At 43.9% G+C, this 16,214-nt stretch overlaps 1 protein-coding gene across 17 annotated transcripts in view; it reads right to left on the minus strand.

The window, feature by feature from the left end:
• Positions 1-1,947: 1,947 nt before the first annotated feature.
• The window catches only part of POMGNT2 (protein O-linked mannose N-acetylglucosaminyltransferase 2 (beta 1,4-)), a 30,334-nt gene continuing 16,067 nt past the window's right edge, over positions 1,948-16,214 (minus strand). For 7 of the 17 annotated variants that reach the window (XM_032698584.1, XM_032698573.1, XM_032698557.1 and 4 more), the window contains one exon: positions 1,948-4,255. In XM_032698584.1, the coding sequence (XP_032554475.1) occupies positions 2,427-4,163 (1,737 nt within the window). In that variant the 5' untranslated portion in view covers positions 4,164-4,255 and the 3' untranslated portion in view covers positions 1,948-2,426. Of the gene's footprint in view, positions 4,256-7,660; positions 7,852-8,485; positions 8,978-12,387; positions 12,626-12,658; positions 12,873-13,305; positions 13,411-16,214 lie in introns of those variants that run through there. The other 10 variants (XM_032698532.1, XM_032698540.1, XM_032698524.1 and 7 more) reach the window with 9 other exon arrangements.

The following is a 16,214-nucleotide window of genomic DNA, read 5'->3' on the forward strand; positions in this document are numbered from 1 at the left end:
ACCCACATATATGATACTTCATAGCTCTGTAGCCAATTTTGTTGATTAGAGTCATTAGAATATGAGAAGAAAATAGTTAATGTGCTGTAACCAATCTGCAAATATTAGAAAATCTGCAATCATATGGAACTAATTTTAAGTGAAATGGGATGGTCTACAAATTACAGGCAAAGGATTACTACAAAAGACATGGAGAAAAGCAGGCAGGAAGGTACAGTGAGACTGATATCCTGTCCAGGATGAACACTGGTAAGGAGAACACAGGCCATCACACACCCACAGAAAATTACTTCTGAGAAATGATGTAAACCAAATGCTGACTAAATTCCAGCTGTCTGAAGACGCACTCAATACTGACTTCACAGGGTGCCAACATTACCACCCTCGCAACAGCCAGCAGGATGGCCCCTGGCCACAAGGGTTACCTTTAGCTTGAATGGATGTGGGGATGCAAGACTGCTGCAAAATGCTTCCGTGAGAGGGAGCTCATCAGCCAGCAAGGTCCTGGGGAGCCACAGGTCCCAGAGACTTCCCTGAACAGCTTGCTTTCACTGTTATCTGTTGTGGAGTTTTTCTCACCTCAGCTCTGAGGTACTAGCATGGAATATGCAGCCACATGGAGACTTTGAGGCACAGCTTGGATACTCACTTCAGCAAGAAGCCCATTTTGTCCTAAGAAAACAGCAGGAGGAATATTCATGTGCCCCTTTAAAATATCAAGGCAAAAATTACTAGTTGGCAAGGTTACAATGGCAAAGCAAACACAGACTTTGGGACTGATATTCTGATTCTTCCCCTTCTTTAAATCATAAACATATTTGAAAACAAAGCAAGACATAATGAAAATGAATATACAGAAGTAGCACTTGCCTGAAGGTCCAATGTTGTACTGTGGTGTTTTGCTCATTTTTCAACCCTCCTGTTTCTCGTCTGATTTGTACAGCAATGTTTTTCTCCGCCTCCCTCTAGAACCCATATTTATAATCCTGCCTTGAGATGCTCATCTATCAGCCCACCACTCAGAAAGCAAGACATTTATCCTACTGTTCAAACGTCCATCCAGACCTTGGGAGGAAGATGCGAAAGGAGGGAGAGAAGAAAAAACACTTTTCCTGTTGCTTCAACGTTGGTGATGAATGATGGAGGATGCTAACATCTATCAGGGAAACATCTCACACTCCTGCCTCTTTTCTCTCTCCCTCCCCGAGACCTGCACTTGCGACCTGGAGCAGTCCAGGATCAGGCCCAAAGCAGTCAGTGTGCTACTCCAGCAATGAAGCCAGATTCTGATCTCAGGGAAAATGTGTTTAAGTCTAGAACAAACTACTCTCCTCACTGGAGCAAGAGAGGCGAGAACGTCATCAGCCCAATCCCTGCCACGTGCCCTGTCCAGCCCAATGCCATGGCATTCACCTGCCTGTTTCCTGCCTGACTCTTGCTTCCTCCCGCCAACATCCAGCAACAGCTGTGCCTAGAAAGCTTTCCCTATCATCTGCCTATTCCTTAGCAAAGCATGTACCTGTTGGTAGCTCTTATCAACAGATTATTCCGATCAAATAGCAAAAAAATGATTTTCTTGAGTGGATTTCTGTAAGTGCAATCGCTCCCACCATCATCTCTTCCAAACCATCCCCTTCCTTTCTCACACACATGTATATAGCTCACAAAATGAGTTATACCTTAAAACACATCAACACAGAAAGAAAACATCTTAAAACACAGATCATTTTATCTAAGCCACCCTTTCTACTTCTGTCTCCTGCTCCAGCCTTTTGCAATAGGAGTGCAGTAAAATCTGATTTTAAACATGAAGTTGACCCTGTAGTCTCATTCTCTTTAACCAGAATATGGAAAATAAAAAGCTACATATACACATTTTACCACAACAATGGATAAATCTATCACGGTAACGCTTTGACAAATAATAAAATGCAAATAAAAAATCGAGGAGGTTTACAGCAGTTTAATGAAGGCTCCAGTACCAAATCTTGAACTCAAAGTTACAGTCAGAGTTATTGAAAAAAATAACTTACAACGAAAAAGCTGATGAGAATTGCCCACTTAGCCATGGAATTAACTGCAGTTCAACGCTGTGCTTAAATAGTCACCACACAATAGGAACAAATTTAAATCACAACCAAGGTACACACAATTCACATCCATTCTGTTTTCAATTACACGTATTCAGCATGTAATTTAACCTCTGGAAGTTACTCTGAAGAACACAGAGGTTTCTCTTTTTTTTTTTTTTTTAAACACTTACTGGAAATAAATACCATCTAAATACACATGGAGTGCAATAAAATAGACACTTAGGCACTGGTACAGTCTAGTCCTCTTCAGCCCTCTACAAACTACAAGACGAGAAGTTTTAAACCACAGATGGAGTGGAGAGCAGGTTAGAGCTGTACAGGTAGTGCAGCAGGTTATGTACTACACAAGAGCACATTTGCAAAAGGTCCCAGGAGATTTTTGTTGAAGATGCAGCGTATCCACACCAGGTATATCGTGAAGGGCTTAATGTTTTCTGAGAAGGTGTGATTCTGATGGGACAATATATAAGGCATGTAAGTGTTTTCCCCTTGCTCTTGTATCCACACTTCGTATTTCACTTCTCTGACCTTGAGATACCTCAGATTCCAGGGGATCTGCCAGGACACAGCAAGTTTAGCTTCACTTGTGCCCTGGACAGAGGCCTGACACTTGGCATCCCTCACTTTGCCAGGATAGAGGCTACCAGACCATTTCTGCTTCTTGGGTCCAGGCTTAGACTTCACAGTCTGCCTAATTGTGTGGATTAGAGATGGGATGTTCACCTTTGTGTCCTGGTAGGCACGGAACAGCCACTCGGGGTTGCGGCAGCAGAGGTGCCGTGGCACCTCTGTGCTCTTAATGATGCGCTCCTGCTCAGCCTTGTCCAGATGAGCAATGCCACCCTGATCCCAAGGTCTGTCCGGGTAGGTAACTGTGTCTTCCCTGTCAGTGTTCTGCCAGGCAATGTACTGCAGGTCCATGCCAGGAAGGGTTGCCAGGGTTTTGTAAGGGGTATAGTGTTCGGGGTTGATAGCATATGGAAAGAGCTCCACCACGGTGGCACCTCTTGGCAGGAAGAGTGACATGACTAACTGTGCCCCGTGCATGCTGAGCAGCATGGACGCGTTGCTGATCAGCCGGACGATGTCAGAGAACGAATGCTCCTCCAGAGAGACGGAAATGGTTTTCATCTGAAACTCCTGAGCAAGAGCCAGGATTAGTTCTGCCTCATTTAGGATAAGTCTGTTGATTGTTCGACTGAACACCACAATGTACTCCTCACCAGAGCTTTCCTCCAAGCTGATGTTCAGTTTCTGCATCATGAATTTGGTAAACTGCCTGATCTCATTACCAGAAACCAAGATGTTAGCCTTTGGCCCTTGTGGCTGGACAAATCCATACTGGTACCAGGTGGTGATTTTGGACAGTCCCACATACGATTTGGTAAAGCAGAGGAGCCTGCCCAGGGTTTTAAGCTCCTCCCTGAGGAGCGGCTGCTTGTTACTCAGTAACTTGTAGAGGTCAAAGTGAACACCTTCACTCCACCCTTCCATGAAGAAGAGCCGTGCCTCCAGATCTAAATCAGAGAACTGCTGCATGGTGTAATAAATTGGCAGGAGGTCATCATGAAAGACGTGCATCAGGTTGTCTGGGTTGAACCTGTTGGCGATCAGCGCCACATCAGGCACAAAGACTGGCTTTGGCATAAATTTCAGTGCAGCAGCTGGCAGCTCCACAAAGTTGAAGTACTGGGTGTTGTGATCTTCCACAGAGGAGAGGTCGAGCAGAGCTGGCTGGAACCTCCGTGAGCCCAGGTTGGGCAGCATAACCGAGGAGTTGCTGTGAAAGTAGACAAACTCCTCGGCCTCGGTAGAGTAGCAGAGGGACTCAAAGCGGCAGATGCGGTCAGTGTGCATCCTGCCAGTGCACACCATCCTGGTACCGTTCTCCACCAGTGCCTGGAGAGCTGCCTGGTAGTCAATCTGAACCTCAGAAAGTTCCTGAGACTGGCGTGTGAGAACCAACTCCTCTTCCACCATGGAGGCATGCTCGCGCAGTTTGATGTATTTCCACAGCACAGCAGCAAGGACAGACACGAGCAGGGCATTAAACACAGCTGCTATGTTCATTCTGTAGTTAGATCCTAGCAGGATGACAGGTGGGGAATGCAATGGAGAGGGAACACATCATTAACATTCCTTGACATGGTGAGGGCAAAGACCTGTGGAAAATAAAGCAAGAAGGGAACCATTTAAACATCCGATTTACAGCTCCATCATAAATCACATTTTATGGACTATTCAAGAGAGTTTAGGCTTTTTTCAGTAATTTTCCCCTCTACCAGGGAATGAAGGAAAAAAAAGGAAAAAGTGCCAAAGCTTAACCCAAAACTGTAAAAAAAAAAAAGCAAATAGAACTGGGAGCTGCTCTACAGGAAGGCTTCCCCTCTTATTTCCATTTCTATGCTTTTGGAAAAGAAAATATAAAAGAGTTTAAGGATGAAGAATCTGTGAAGATCTGTCAGAAAAAACAGTATGTACTCTGGGACTTGGGCTCAGCTGGTTTTTGCAGACCACTCCCACAGTGAGAGGAAAGAGAGCACTGCAATCACTGGGCCACTCGAGAGGGGTTGGGAGACCAAGCTCCTCCTCTTGATCTGCCACAGGCTTTTTGTACAGCTGCAAATGCTCAACGATGCCTCTCACCTTTACTTTGCAGACAATAATAACACAAGGAGTATTGCCAAGCACAGATTTCACAATACTCCAATGTGGAATGTGAACTGATGAACATCACATTCAATTTAATTTTACTGGGGGGTTGGGGGAGGACTTGCAGGTCTATGGGCTGCCCTGTGGGAAACTCCCAAGTCATTCGGGCATTTCTTTGGCTGCAATCCAGGATCAAAGGCTAGGAACTGCCATCATCTTCCAAAAGAAATACTGGCATGGGAGAGAGGAGAGCTCTGGTCTTTATGTGAGGAACCGATATGTCATTAAAGTAATCAAACCTTCATTTAGTGAGAGTCTGACCTGCAGCAGCCAACTCTTATACAAACGATAAGCTAATACATTTGAAGGGTTTCAGTGCTGGCATTTTCCCATCCCAACCTGAGAACCTTTTCTGTGCTGCTCCAAAGCCTCCCTGTTTATTTTTTTGTTAGAGAGATCCTGCCTCTGTTTTCTTTCTTTGTAGAAACACTACTGCCTTATATCAGAGTACTGATTATATTTTCAACTGTGAACTTGAATTGAGGTATTGATTCACCTACAGTATTTATGGGCTCCAATATTCATTATGCATCAAGATTCACTAATAGTCAGGCTGTAAATAATTGCACCCATGGCTCACAGGGAACTTCAGGAAGGGAAATTTCTGATTGGTATATACCCCATTAGACTGTTTCTAGCTGCTGTTTTTAAAGGTAGCAATTTTAAACTTCCTTTGATGTAAGTTTGCAGGGAGGGGGAAAAAGTAATGTCTTGAGCACACGTTCTGCCATCCCAAGCATCCCTTAGCATTTTAACTGAGAGACGCTTCTTGTATGGCAGAGTGGAGGAAGTCAGGCAGACATGTTTGGGACCAAAGCAAACACCAAAACCTCTCCTGCCAAGGGAGTTCTTTAGAAAAGAGATGCTGCAGCCTAAAAGCTTGATCCTGCAAGTTGGAATTGAGTGGAGAATCGTTTATGGAATTCAATGAAGCCATAAGGGATTCCTACAGCTTGTAAGATCCCAAGAGCCTGCAGGATCCATGAAGAACTGAAGGTATGTGGGAGTCTGAATAATGCCAAAGAAACAAGTGCTAGCTGTAAGCCACGCAAATTCAAGAGGTGGTCTCTGGGGATCTGAGCAACAAATTCATTTCAATTTCAGAGCAGCTCTAGCTACTCAAATGAAACAGAAATGAAGTCCACCTCCTCTGGCAAGTGGTCTGAAAAACTGCCTCCCTAAAAGCAAGCAACAAATTAAAAATGGTGTTGTTTTGATTTCAACCACAGAAAAGAAAACGGGAAGGGACCCACAGTGGACATCTAATTACCAAGGCAGGATCAGTTCTCCATAAACCACTCCCCAAAGATGCTTCTCTATCTCATTCTTAGTACTCATTCATCTCTTCAGCCAGTCTCGATAGAGGCATGGAAGGACTGTCATAAACCCTTTCCTAACACTTAGCCTTTGTTTCAACCATAGCAATTTAAATCTCGTCTTATCCCAGGGACCAAAGATATCCTGCAGAGACAAATGATGGCTGTCATCTGTCCTTCTCTGTCAACTACTGCTCCTGATGGCTTTGCAACTCAACCACAATTGTTCCATGGACAGCCTTGAATGGAAACTCACTTGGGACAGAGGTACATCACTCAGGCTCTGCTAATGCCATCAAACCAGTTTTCAGAAAAAAAAAATAAAAATTGATGGAGACAAATCTTGTTAATTTGTTGGTACCAGACTTTCAATGCTTCATTTTACTTCTTCACTGTCTTTGAACGATATCATCCATCTCTCTACATAACCTCTCCACTACAAACCTCTCGTGTTCACAGCTTTAAATGACTTCAGCAGCATCACTGAGGAAAGGACCGAGCCCCAGCAGCCACATGCAAAGCCTGCTAGTCAGTAAATGAAGGACACCTTTAACAAGCAAGTCCTCTGCTGCAAGCACACACTTCAAATGAAGGCCAGTCTGTGGGCATTGTTAGAGTTAATACTGAGGGTCAGAAGAACAAAGCACTACAAGTTCAATGGAGTCAATGCAAGTTGCAAGAACTTGGCAGAGGGCGGAAAACCACATGGTCTCTTTTATTATTCCATTATGGTGAGATGAGTGTGTCTGTGTGGGTGTTTCAAAGGCATTAGAAGCCCGCAGTCCATAAAACCACCACTGATACCACCTATATTTCACAGGCGTTTTGGTGGTGGAGAGCTCTGCCGACCATTACAAACCCGTTGAGCCAAACAGGCCTTCTTGAAAACATCCTCTTCTAATGTTTCACCCCGACTGATTTGTTCTCTCCTCTCCAGCCCCAAGGGAAGGGCATAAGAGGCACTTCAGAGATGCAGCCTGATGGATGTGGCCAATGTTCAGAGGTTAGCAATTTTCATTTCAGAATCTGCTACAGCCATACCCACTAAATGGCTAAGAATGAACAACTCAGCTTTTTAACAAAAATCATCTGCAAGGCCCTGTTCCACCTCTTTCCTCACTGCAGCTCTTTCACTTCCCTGCACTCAGCTGAAGTGAGTGCATATGCTTTAGCCAACCAGGTGTCAGGGATAGCTGTTAAATGCTAGCAATGCTGAAGTATTCCATCTTCATTTCTGTTCCTCATTGCCAGTTCCTAAATCCTGGTTCATGCTGCTTGGCTGAAAGCTGCTTTTGATGAAAGTCAGCAAGGGGATGTGGACAGGAAGGGGTGTCGCAGGCAGAAATGAGAGGAGAATTTCACAGGTACTCAGGGAACTGTCTTAATTCTTTGCCTGTTTTCCCACATTTTATCAACCACCTTTTTTTCAATCTGACACTTTCAGTAAAAACAGACCTTCGAGAACTAAAATTTTTGGTCCTTCAGGGAATGACAGAACATAAATAGTAACAAACAATCCCACTGTTTGCTTTTACATACCCAGGAGAGGCTGCACCAAGGGGGTAAAGGCAAGCAATCATTCTCCATGTCCCCAGGTTCCTCAGTCCCCCAAGCTGAGATCAGCCTTTAGGCACTGTGAACAGCAGCAGTCCTGGGATGGGAAAGTTTCCCAGGAGGCAGCAGGTAACTCCGGAATAGGTAAAAGTATTTAGTCTTCCACCTAAAGAGAGCTGCTTCACGATAAAAGAAACTTTCATTACTAAATCTCCCTGACAAAATGGGTCTAGACATCTGTCACTCCCCTCCCGCAGCATCATTGGAGAACATCTTAAGAACTGGAAAGCACTTGCAGAAGTGGCACACTGGACACACTGCTACCCTCTGTAAGAGCAGAGTGCTCTGTGCTGTTTCTTTCTACATATAGGTCAGCATCTAGGCCAGTCACACCCACAGCTGCCCACAAACTACCTCCTCCCCACCCCACCACACTCATTGGCCCTCTTGCTTCCCAGTGACATAGGATAACCACGGCTTTTCTCCATGGGAGCAATATGCCCCAGTTACCAAGGAAATTGCACGGACTGACATTTTTTTACTCTCTGCTTTGAAATGCTAAAGCACCACCCTTCAGCACCAGGAGACACGACAGCTGACAGACCAGAGCCTTGCCAGAAGAGACGTGCACATAAAAGCTGCGCAGAGCTTCTTGCTGCCAAGCTGGCAGAGGGCAATGACGCCCCATGGGAGGGGATGGGACTTGCTCTTGAACACTCCCGAGAGGAGTGGGCTGCAGGGGAGGAGCAGGAGTGAGAGAAAGAGGAAGAAGAGGCAGTGATGCTGAGGACAGTAGGGCAGCAGACTTACAATCAGAGATGGGGAGTTCAACAAAAACACTGGAGTAGGGGTGGCTCACTATGCAATGGAAATGAGAGCATGTCCTGAGGCTTGCAGCTCAGCCACAACGGATGCCGCTCCAGAGGCTAAGAGCCTGTGGGAGGGACTCTATTTTGGTCAGCTCATCTTTACTCTTTTCCAAAAGAGTTCACAGGCACGAGTTTACCCCATTCTCTTCCTCCACCTCCACTCATTTAGCGAAAGTATCACAGTTTCATCCTCTCAGCCCAGCTACCGCCTCTCTAACTAGCACTGACTGCTGGTGAGCACATAAAGCCTTCAGGAACATGCATCTGGTGTGTTCAGCAGGCACTTCTGGCACAGACCTCCAGCATTTTGCAGGTCCATGGTACTCTCATACAAGTTTGGACACAGTAGCACCTTCTGCCTGTTACCTACTGGTCATCTGATGTTTTAAACATTCTCAGGAAGTGGGAAAGCAACAGGAAACAGAGATGGAGACATGGCTCTTCATCTCTCGTTGCCATGTCTAGGAGATCAGAGTGGGTGGGATGAGAGGGGAATTTCTACTAATAGGCAGTTGGCATAAAGGACTGTTTGGATTCATTTAAGAGATGAGGTCTGTTGTTCTTTTTTTAATTGTGAAGCTATAGTAGGATGAATCACTGAAGCTATTAATATGATGGACAACGTTCCAAATCTCTTCTCCATTTTAAAAATTACAATCTAGATAAGAAATAGGGAGAAAAGCTACAAAGCCTGCAAAATAAAAAACAGCCACAAAAAAAGACATAAACATACATTAATAAAATCCCCAAAGGAAAAAGCCAAGGGTGACCAGGGTGAACAGTGTACCTAAAGAAGGATCACCTAGTCCTGCAGGTATTAACACAATGAAAAGTGCTGGTTTTGTCTATTCATGTTTCGACAAGCTTTTGTTAACAATGCCCAAGCATTTTCAAGGCAATGTTCAGTTTTCCAGAGATACTGCAGGCTAAAAAGCTTCACAAAATGGAAAAAAAACCCCCATGACGGATACATACTTCCAGAGAGCATCACCACTCTGTGCAGAGAAATGCCTCCTCTCATAGGCCGACCTGGGTTTGGCCTAGCTGACCAGCTCCCAGGCACAGCCTGCCAGTTGTGGCCACGGTGTCCAAACAGAACCATCTCCACAGTTCCCAGAAATGCAGCATAACTGGAAGAGTTATGCCTTTGCCACAGGACAGGGAAGGAGTTGAGCCAGAGCCACATGGGCAGGAAATGCACAGGGAGTCCTGACCTTCTTCTTGTTATGGCAACACAGTGGGAGGGGTGGGAGCATATATTCCCTCCTCAAGGATATTTTCCCCACCAGCGCTCCCTACCCCCAGATCCATCTCTAGCTAGACTGGCTTTCCAGGACCAGTACAGGAAAAGAAAAGTGTGCAAACATGGCATTTCACACTTCCCCTGCAAAATGTCTTCTGTTCTTTCTCCCATCCCTGATGCAAGAGGCTTAGCTAAGGATGCAATGTATATAAAACATGCAGTTTTAAATACCTACTTCATTCATACTCAAAACTGAAGTTGCTAGAAGGCAACTCTCCCGATTGGAAGGAGGGGGAGTTTGGATTCGGCAGCCAAGAATTCGCTTTTATTCTCATCTCTGTCACAGATTCCTGCAGAACTACAAGCAAGTCAATCCCCACAGCCCCACATCTTATTCACTGTATTTATTTAATGAGATACATATATCTTTCACAGTACATAGCACATTAAAGAAAGAATGGTACACTGAATGATTGATATACTGGAACATTTTCTTTGTAAAAAGCAGTCAAGTGTAGAAGTGCTGACTTTTTAAACAGGAAAAGAACAGATTCCTGAAGGGAGCAAACCCAGCAGTTAAAGATAAAAATATCATTAATGAAGCCTGATACAAAGAGGAGATACAAAAAATAAGAATATCTTAACTATGTAGTCTCAAATAGAATTTAAAAAATAGAGCCTTATTCAGAAAAAATAAAATCAAATATTACAATATATTAAAAAAAAGTCTTACAAAAACCTTCTCTATAGACGGTTGTGATAAAAATTAGGTCTATCTCCAGTTTTTATGGTTTAGCGTAAGTGAGGAATAGAAAGCAAAACTGTAAATCTTTCTAAATGAGACTGCAACCAAGGAGATTGAGGTTCTGTGCAATGGTCCCTACTGCAAACATACCTTCACTAGGAACAGGAGAATGCTGGTTGCTACAGGACACCTACAAGCTGCACTTATGGATAGAAAATCTAAGCTTTCTTCCATTACATTTCAGAGTCTGTGACAGCTGGGACAGAAGGAGGTCCAACCTGATTTTCTTTTTGACTAGCAACCATTGATTTAATATTTGTTGATACTGCTGTCTTCATCTACAAAATAAAAGGTTAAAAAAAAAATCCAGCACTAAGCAGTCAAAGCACAGAAGCAAGCCACAAAACTGAGCTAAAAGTATAAATCTAAAAAGAATACTTTTGGGGCTTTTAAGGTCCACATTTCCAAGTTCTCTCCTCCACCCATAATGACACGGAGAATGAAATCCTTTCCTCAAAAAAAACTAACCTAACCTCCAGAAAATTCCCCTAGATAAGATGCATTTCTGATAAACGAGCCTGAGGCAAGAGATGTAAGAAAAATGAGCTAAAAAACGTTAAAAAAATTTTAAAAAATAAAAAAGGTATTTCTCTCAGCCCTCAAGTCTTCTCCACGTTCTGGCAGTCCCAAGGCTAAAGATGAAAACCTGAGTTACTCCAAATAACCACGGCTAGACAGAGGGGAAGGTTTAACAGACAGAGTTCATTCCAGCTGATCTTTGTTCACCCGAGAATCCCATTGAAACCTATCAGGTTATACTGGCATTAACAGCTCTCTCATAAAAGTAAAAAAATCTCTTGTTTTGCCTGGTTTCTTGCTTTTAGTCTGTAAGCAAGATACCTTTGTCAGAAAAAGAGGTGTCAGAGAGCAGCAGCTTTATCTTACTTCAGTGGTCTGCCTGAAGTAAAGACGGAGCGGGGGTGGCAGAAGGGAAAATTTACCAATGCTGCAAAAGTGAGTTTAAAGGAATATGATGTGAAATCCCAAAGTACTAAGCAAGATGAGCTTCAGCCATACCAACTGTGCCTCTGTGCTCTAGCTGCCATTTGTTTTTCTCTGTATTTTATCTATCCTTTCTTTGTCTGTTCTCCAACGGGCAGAGTACCTGTGTTATTTTGATACCGGGACTGGTGCTTAGAAGCATTTACAGCCTGAGTTCTCCCTGCTTCCCATCAGCACGGTGCCCAAGACTGCTCCTGTGTGCTGCAAATTCTAAACAGGAGCCAAAATTGTTGGGAGCACAGCACAGCCAATAAGAACATTGAAAATCTCCCCCTTGGTTACCACAAGCTCTACATTAGCATGCTTTTAGGGGACGGTAAAAAAAAAAGTAAATCCATAGCAGCACCTGTCCAATAAAAAACACATTTCTGAAAACCTACAGAATTTGGTCCAGCTCACAGATGTTTTCCCCATGAGACTTTTGTTTAAAAATGATACAGCAAACCACTAGTCAAACAAAGAGGGACTACAAAGACCTGGGATTACAAATGAACTACTTGTTCATGTCCACATGTCCACAGGCACAGAGAAGAGACTCAGTGTGAAGTTGCCGGGAGGGGGGAGCAAGGAGATATCATCAAAAACATGCTAACCTCCCCCCCTCCCGAAGTACACTGCAGCCAGGACTGCCAGCAAAACTGAATTCAGAGCCGTATGTGATCAGCACAGCAAACAGAGCACAGTTACAATGACACCCAGCAAAGAAATGCAGTAATTCAGAGCATCTGCAACCTCTCTAGTCTTGGAACTACTATCACTGGTAGATCAGTGTTTCCAGCACATGCACGCATACCTGGTGTTGCTAAATAACAGGAAAGGCTATCCAGTGCCTCTCTTTCACAGGAGAAAGAAAAAAGAAGACACCTTAAGGCTATGCTTTGCAGGGGAACGAACACTCTCCAGTCCTCTTCTTTCCTCACCACCACAAAGAAAAAGGAAAAAATCCTTCCTATCAGCCCTCGGCACCGTAACCCGTGCACCATCTGCAGCCTGAGCTACCTTTCTCCCCCAGGTCTGAGCATGCTCTGTCCGCCGGCAGTGTCCTATCGCTCCAGCTGGCTCACCTCAATTTGTTAGCCTCCCAGAGGTCAGCCTTGCATGCAGGATGATTTGCTGCAGTATTCCTGCAAATCCCCAACGGGCAGCCACACTGAAACAAACACCGCCGTGCTGCTTCACGGAGCTGAGCATGTCTTGGGAGACAGGCGGCAAACTGGTTTGGGGAGGGGACACGCACACACACATGCATTTTAGAAATCCTGCTTTTGAGTATCATTAATGCTACTGTTACTCCAAACACATCACACAGAAGAAGGAAACAATAGGAGAGAAAGGAAAAAAAAAAAAAAAGCCCCTTGCTAGAGGACGTGAAAGCCTTTTGTCATGCTTTCTAGCAATTCTCTTGGCACCAGGGAAGCAATTTCCCAGCTGTGACGGTCAGCAAACGGCTTGGTATTGAACCTGGCTGTGACTGCCCTCCTTCAGAGATCCGGGGAACAGTATTTTCAAAATAAAGTTATCTTTTTCGGTGGAAACAAGTAGTTCTTAAATATGAAGGCACAGAAATGATCCTGAAGCTTATGAAAGTCTCTTACTGCACACAAGCTGAAGGTCATGGAGGTGAAAGTGTCTTACACCAATCTTCTCAGCAGAGCTTGAACCTGTGGGAACTGAGCAGCTTCTTGAAGACGGCAAATCAGACAGTACTCACCGGCAACATTTCCAGTCGTAATCCCACAGCAGGATCTACATGTGGATGATAACCCAGCTTTGCCCACAGCATTCACCAAAGGCTTCATGGCAGGTAGTTGCATCACTGAACACAGAAGGGAAATTCCAGCCTCAGGGATATACTTGCAAACAGATCACAAGCAAACATACAAGGCTCTCTGTAAATGCGTTGACTGTATATTTGCAGTCAACATCTTGTTGACTATCTGTGAGGATTTTTCCCTTAAAGTGAAACCTAACAGGTGAAATAAGAAGGATGAAAAAAAGAGGAAAAGTTCTGTAACACCTCTTTCCACTCACTTAAGGTGGACTTTGAACTACAGCATGACCCTATGCCTGTCCTGAGAGGATCTCAAAAGGGACACCGGTCAGTCACAGCTGTCTGGGGGAAATAAATAATAAAAAAAAGAGCAAATAGAAGAGAACCTGCCCAGTATCTCCACCCTGTCCTGTTAGGACTAAGGATATCCAGAGATACACCTCTCTTTTTAGACCATCTCACTGGCCCCTGGCCCCTCTGAATACAAAGATGCTGCCTCACGTGGAACAAGTCTGATGTTTTTCCTCTGAATTTTGAAAGTCAAGGAGTGGAGTTAGGTTTGTAGCTGACTTCACTTGAGAAAACACATCTTGACTTTGTGTTTTCTGCACTTCAGAAAGCTCCACTGCATGACCTACCACTGCTGCTAACATAAACCTTTCCACTGACTCTACAGACTTTCGACTGTGTCCATGGGACCCTTGATAACCAGGACACACCATGTCTGGTGTGTATTTAGAGGGGAAGAAAGGACAACATATAGAGCCTGGTCCTCTATCTATGAATACGCTTCTTCCCTACCAATGGAATGAGTTAAATGCATAGATTTCACAGGTACAATTTATCACATCACATAGAGTTGGATAATTTAATCCCAGTCCTGAAGAGGGTCCTGTTGTCAACCTCCCACACCACAAAGTACAAAACTACATCATTAAAGTGGAACACACACACAGCATAATCAAATCATTCCAACGACTCTGAAATAATAACTGTTCATTACTACTGCACCATAAGGCACTAGGTGTGGCAGTTCCAAGCTCTTCACAGTCAGCACCTACTGCAAAAGTCAGTAAGGTTTGAATAGGAGCTCTTGGCTCAGAACTAAGGGTTTGATAAATATTTAATACCTCTCATAAAGGGCCTTCAGAAACAGCACCACAAAAGAAACAGAATTCATGTTTTAGAACTCCTAAAAGGCAGTACAGCACAAACAAAACTCATCAAGCTAGCAAAGAAGTCTGAATAGATCCCTCTTGGTTTAGAGATGACAAAGCACAGGCAAATCATTATTTACTGAATCTTTGCCTTGCACATGTATGTTGCCTGCGTCACTCTGAGTCACAGCATTTATTATTTATAGTCCCAGAAGGACACTCTATAAGAAATTGTTCTTCCTGCAGTGCTTTTGAACCAAAAGTGCATCTCAGTTTGAGAGCACAAAAAAATTTCATGCCTGAACTAACAAAAAAGTCTTTGTACTGATAAGTACAAAAGGAGACGAAGGAAGCAATTGGTATCTGGACACCAAGACTGAGACTCCACACACAGAGGATGACATTTTGATTCTGCAAAAGCTAACATTAAAACTCATGGCAAAAGGACCAGGACTTCAGTGAAATATTGAAAATTCCTAAGCAAGAATATACTTTGACAGGGAAAAAGGCATTTTTGGAAGAATATCTCAATGGCCAAACGTCACTTTGCTCAACTGTGTTAAGCATAATATAATTCCAGGCTTAAGAGATGTAGGGCACAAGTTTTACAAAAATCTTAGGTTTACAAAGGCATAAGTATGATCAAACATGTTTTACACACACACACAGGTTACATCTCAACATCAACCTGAAATTTACAGATATTTATTCTCCTCCAGAGATATGTGCATATTTTTTACATATAAAATATGTGCTTGCTTGCTATGTGATTTTGTCATCTACTAAACTATTCACTCTAATAACCCCTCCATCCCTGCTAGGAACTACCTAGCAGCACTGCAGGGACATACCAGCCTGCTCCTGCCACTGTATGCAATGTGTGTGCAGAGGAACGGTGTAGGAGAGTCACCTGCTCGTTCCCAAGGCAGGAGACGGCTTCAGTAGCTGTTCTGACTCAAGCCAGGTGTCACTTGAGCTCTTTCAAGTTCCCATTTTGTCATCAGTAATGACAGGTCAGCAGGGTGACAGAGATAAACCAATTCCCTCTCCTACAGCTTTGCCAACTGCAGACCTGCAAATGTAATTAGTGCCAATGTGTCTATAAAGGAGTCTGAGATAATTCATGCTCCTAAGAGCAGCTTGGTAAGTAAATGATGTTCACCTAGACTGACATGAGAAACCAAGGGTAAGACACTGCCTGTGAGATCCCTAGGTATGGCTCATGGCCTCACTCTCGTGCTTCCCACAGCCATTACTTGTTAACTATTTTTGCCTAGGCGGCAGAAGATCATCTGCCCTCTCTCAGATGACACTTTAATATGAAGCCTTTGTCACCAAAACCTCATCTGAACAAACACATCTCCCATTTTACAGAGGAAAAGACTGAAATTGTCAAAGGTATCTGGGTAGAATGTATCACACCAGAAGCCACAAAGACAGCAACAGCTTCCTGGTAAAAATCCACCAACAACCAAACCCTCTTGTGTACTCCAAGGCTGTATTCATCTCCATGGGCTCCAGGGCTGAAGATAGGAGCCAGGCCTCCATGACTACAGGTGACAGTGTAAACATGATAAAAGATAGAGAGGAATAAGTTATCAGCTCTGTCACTGTTGCTCTGAAAAAAAGCTGCTGGAGTAGCAGCTATAAGCCTGACAAACTCTGCTCCCAACACACCTTCCTCCCATCTTC

The sequence above is a fragment of the Chiroxiphia lanceolata genome, chromosome 1 (genome assembly GCF_009829145.1).
Source record: "Chiroxiphia lanceolata isolate bChiLan1 chromosome 1, bChiLan1.pri, whole genome shotgun sequence".
Classification (NCBI taxonomy): domain Eukaryota; kingdom Metazoa; phylum Chordata; class Aves; order Passeriformes; family Pipridae; genus Chiroxiphia; species Chiroxiphia lanceolata.